General features: G+C 29.4%; 1 protein-coding gene across 1 annotated transcript in view; it reads left to right on the top strand.

Annotated features, from left to right (window-relative positions):
* LOC107441451 (ovochymase-1) overlaps nt 1-5380 on the top strand; it is a 37699-nt gene that overhangs the window by 19570 nt on the left and 12749 nt on the right. The window contains 1 exon segment of the mRNA XM_071183430.1: nt 806-962. Coding sequence (XP_071039531.1) covers nt 806-962 — 157 coding nt within the window.

Genomic DNA, 5380 nt, shown 5'->3' with positions numbered 1-5380 from the left:
TATATATATATAAGCAGTTGTAAAGCTGTTCAAGCATTGCTTCAGAAGCATTAGTTTTACTTTTTCTCTTACATAATCAAAAAGAAAACTAACAACAACAAAAAAATAATAATATGTAATTTAGTTGAGACAATTATAAAATACTGAGTTAGACCCTAGCACATAAAATCTTTTTGAACTTTCATGGGTTCTACGTGAATAAAAACATGGCTCAATTCAAGGTTTACAAAAAATTTCATTGACTCAGAGTACCAATGTTATGGCTTATCGTTAAATTAATTTTTTAGTAGGCAGGGGTATTATTGTGTAGTTAAGGCCACCGTATAACGAAATGACCAACTTATTTTAATAGATTCTCCTATTTTGCGCAAAGTTTTTTTTATTCATATCTTGTACTTACACTCTAGACAAAGTTTTTTTTTCCTAAAAAAAACACATATGAAAGTGAAATAACAGCTAACATATTAAAATGAAATAACAACTAAAATGAATGAAATTTCTCTTTTTTGGACTTGTCTTAATAGATTATTAATTTTAATTTGCATATTTCTTTTCGCCAGGTTCAAAATGTGAGATGGGAACCATCGATAATGCAATTCTGCCTCAAAAAATTTCAACAAAAAATGCAACTCCTAAATCCGCCTTGCTGCTGTTCTTCAAAAGAATGGCATAGGAGGAAAAAAAAATTTTTTTTTTATATTTTCAAACAAAGAATTTAGATATTATTTCCACTTATGAAGTGATACAGATAGATGCTGCTGTTTTAATAAGTGTTATTTTTGTAGTAACGTATTTAATATTTTAGATCAAAAGATACAACATAAGAGATGATATCTCCCTCATCAAACTGAATGCCCCCGTCAAGTTCAATGCGGGTGTGCAACCAGCATGTTTGCCGAGTCTTGGTTGGACGGCTAATCCTGGCTGGCACTGTTACGTCACTGGATGGGGGGAAACTAGAGGTAAGGAAAAATAAAATAACGAGTTTTTAAGAAGAAAAACTTATTTCGAAATTGAAAAAAAATAAAAAGAAGAAAGAGAAAGAAAGGGATAACGTTTAATTATGCACGGAAAGAAATATTCCGGCAAAAATGGCATAACAATAACATTGGTAAAACAAACGTAATTCTGGTTAATAAAATTGGGTATTTGTACCAGTCATTTGGTCTAGTCATGGGGTTTATCAGAAATTCTGAATTTCAATATTACAGTTCTTATTATCACCCAATTAATTAAAAATTACAAATAGTAAACAAAGTTGATCTGAAAAGTAAATTTAACCTAACAAATGATTTTTATGCAATGCTCTAAGGTATCATGATAAAATTACCAAATTTTGCCACATTTAGCATTTTTTTTCAAGTATTATGAAACGGCATTTTTTAGCTAATTTTACCATAATCATTCAAAAATTAGTGCGCTTTCTGATATTCTCATTGAACCATAAATACGGTAAATTTTGCCGCATTCTGATTATGACCATAATTTTTTCTCAGATCAGTGAATGATTTGTAAAAGCTGTTGCAAGTTGATTATTAAGAAAGTGCAATTAAACAACAATTTCAATTCACATTTTTCACACAAATGATCAAAAAAAAAACTGTCAATATAAGTTGATTTTAATTTTTTTATATTTATATTTACTTTTCAAGATGAGGAATTAATAAGTCCGAAAATTAAAAAGAATTTATTAATTAAAAAAAACATTTGAATCAATGCAAATTCCCCCTGCTTCCTTTTTCGTATTAATTTCTTGTTTTGTTATTTGTATGCTTTGCTAAAATATCTGTGCAGACTATATTTTAAGCTACGAACTCGGATACAAAAACGAGTTTTATGTGAATAAACATGCCTTTTTTACCCTCAAAATATGAATAGTCACAACATGGAAAATATAATCTCCGTTTTGAAAGTTTTGGCCAATGAATGTCACCTTTTTGATTATACCTGGAATTACAAGCAAATAATTTTTACATAAAGTTAGAAAACATCCAATGATTTTTATAATATTGAATTGTTTGGAAAGCAATTTTCAAACACAGACATATATATTTTTCTCATAGACAACTTCCTAATTAGGCCGCATAATCATTATATATGTATTTTGGCTGCTGATAAAGAAAAGCTTGCTTGTGAAAAAGTGTGATTGATTCTATGCAGATGTTTTGAGTTGGTTTCTTTTAAAAATATGCAAAGCAGAATTTTTGGTATATTTTACTTTAGTTTTTCGCTATCGAGAAGGTAAAAATAATGTTCAATCAAGGTTAAAAAAATTATCTGATGCTTACGCAGAATTTGTATGGGTAGTAAGCCAGTGCTACGACTGGTTTGCAAAATTTTGATTAACAGTTCATGATGATGCATCATGCCAGTTTAAGCTAAGATGCAATAAAAGCACTAATTTATGCAAGCCGGCGAATAATAATAACTCGCTGAGACATTAAATTTATCGAATTCGATTGTTCGGGATCATTAGAAAAGGGTTAATCTCGGCTTATGGTATCCTCGTGCCTGTGATTTGCTTCTCAAAAATACTATCCACTTTCAATAGGCATCATCAACTGGGGAAAAGAAATGGATTGTTTAAAACGATGTTTCGTTTTCTACAAAATTTTTTAGACGCTAAAACCTTTACTCTATAAAACCATTAAGAAAGTCAAAAAAACACTTGCAGCAGCTTTTTGCCAGCAATCATGCTACTGCCTGAGAGATGGCAAAGTATATTGGATTAGAATTGGCAAAATATGATTTAAAAAATATTTATTCACTATAAAAAAAAGTATTTATTCACTATTTCATTAAGAAAAAGAAATTATTATCTGAACAACTCAGTACCTCAAAACATTTATTTTTATATAATAACATGTAATTTTTCATTATTTATTTTGTTGTTGTTGTTCCTTATCCTCCAACTGTCTGACGGAGTCATACTAGGTTGTTGACCTTCAAAAAGTCGATGACAAGAAGTGGAGTAGCGTATGAGTCCTCCTTGGAAAGACCCAAGCAGTCAAGGATATGTTCGGCAGAGGCCTGCTGGGCTTCACATTTGGAGCAGACTGCATAAGTCTTTCTTCCTTCGTGTGTCCACTCGCCAATCTGGAAATAGCTGTTTGAGACGCTCTATCACCTATATGAACAAGTGAAGAGCCCGGTTCTTTGGCCGCATACCAGTTATGAGAGATCCTCTACTTTTTTGATCGATGGCTTTTGATTTTGGACTGATTCTCTAAGAAAGTAAGGGCTGAGGGCAAAGGTGTTGAATGACAACAGTCCTCTTTGGCCCAGCAATCCGCTTGCTCATTGCCAAAGATGTCAACGTGGGATATTATTTATTTTAATAATAGTAACAAAAATTTTCAATTATAGGGCATACATATTTCTACGTAATTTTCAAATGACAAAATCCAAAATTTGCAAACAAAAAAAAATGCAACTTTTTTGTATTTTATGTCCGAATACTAAAAGTGCGATTAATATTAAAGAGCTCAAACTTTCAACCGTTTTACCCACCTCAACTATTGACATCATATTTTCAATTTCGCGACTACCCCATATATTTTGAAAATCAAGAATATTTTGAAAAAAAGGTACGCTTATTCAGAGAAAGAGTATTTTTGCGTCTGAATTTCATAATTTAAATCATCGCTCGCACAGACAAATTTCAATTTAGCTCTTCAAACTTTTAAGATTGCCGTTTAGTTGAGGACACTATTTGAGCTATGCGAAGATAGTCCCCGAAAATGAGGAAAATCAAAAATTCAAACTGCATTCGTTTGACCATTTTTGGACCACAAATGACCACCCCTTAATTTTTTTGACCACCCTTATTTTGGTCATAATCCTAAAAATTAAATTCGGGGGCTAACTTCGCATTTTTTTGAAAAATAAATAAAATTCCAATTCTTATATTGTATTCGTTTGACCACTTTTTGACCACAAATGACCACCCTTTAATTTTTTTCCACCCTTATTTTGGACATAATCCTAAAAATTAAATTCGGGGGCTAACTTCGCATTTTCACGAAAAATAAATAGAAATCCAATTTTTATATTGTATTCATTTCACCGCTTTTTGACCACTCATGACCACCCTTTAATATTTTTTGACCACCCTTATTTTGGACACAGTCCCAAAAATTAAATTCGGTTACTAACTTCGCATTTTTTCAAGAAATAAATAAAAATCCAATTTTTATATTGTGTTCATTTGACCACTTTTTGACCACAAATGACCACCCTTTAATTTTTTTTTGTCCACCTTTATTTTGGACATATTCCTAAAAATAAAACTGGCGTGAAGTTAGCCCCCAAAATTCAGGAAAATAACAAATTTCAACTGCACTCGTTCAACTCGTTCAACTGCACAACATTTTTGACTACAAATGACGACCTTGAAGTTTTTCCGACAATTCTTATTTCAGTCTTTCTTTTAGCGATATCAATATAATATATTTTAATTATAGCTGACATCTAAACGTAGTAATGATCAAAAACTTTTTCTTGCAATATAAAAATTTTAAAAATAAATTCCAAAACGACTATGTACTTCAAATGCAATGATTATAATCCAGAGAAACGAGGAATGTTAAAAACTATATGTATAAGTTTTGTTCACTTTAATCGTATCTTTATTTTCTGCAATGTTATTTTAAAATCGTTTTACAAGTAGAAAAATAAAAGTTTAATAAGATGTAGTAAATCTAAAACATTTCTAAAACAATTATTAAGTAGTTATACTGTTTAAAAACATTTTTCTCAGTAATGATATATAAAATTTAACATATTTCCTCTATAAAAGAGTAGAAATAGTTTCATAACAATAAAGTTATTTTAGAAACCAATCATAACACCTTTTTCTCTAGTAGTGTATTAGCTCGCATTAACATTATATATATATAGATAGTAAATAGTAAATAGTTATTCTTCTTTAGCCATGGTACATAAAATTAGTTATATATTAAATTAGCATACAATAACAAGTATTATTTAGCTTTACTATCTAAGAATTCTTCATTAGCATTTAGGCATTTTATTTTAAAAAACATTGATTTTTGTAAAATATAGAAATAATTATATACAAAATAGAAACACATATCTTATCACTATATTAAATTACATTCTCAAATCTAAGAGTAGCTAAGAATTCTTCATTAGCATTTAGGCATTTTATTTTTAAAAACATTGATTTTTGTAAAATATAGAAATAATTATATACAAAATAGAAACACATATCTTATCACTATATTAAATTACATTCTCAAATCTAAGAGTAGCTAAGAATTCTTCATTAGCATTTAGGCATTTTATTTTTAAAAACATTGATTTTTGTAAAATATAGAAATAATTATATACAAAATAGAAACACATATCTTATCACTAT

The sequence above is a fragment of the Parasteatoda tepidariorum genome, chromosome 7 (assembly GCF_043381705.1).
Source record: "Parasteatoda tepidariorum isolate YZ-2023 chromosome 7, CAS_Ptep_4.0, whole genome shotgun sequence".
Classification (NCBI taxonomy): Eukaryota; Metazoa; Arthropoda; class Arachnida; order Araneae; family Theridiidae; genus Parasteatoda; species Parasteatoda tepidariorum.
This window is presented reverse-complemented; position numbering and strand designations above follow the sequence as displayed.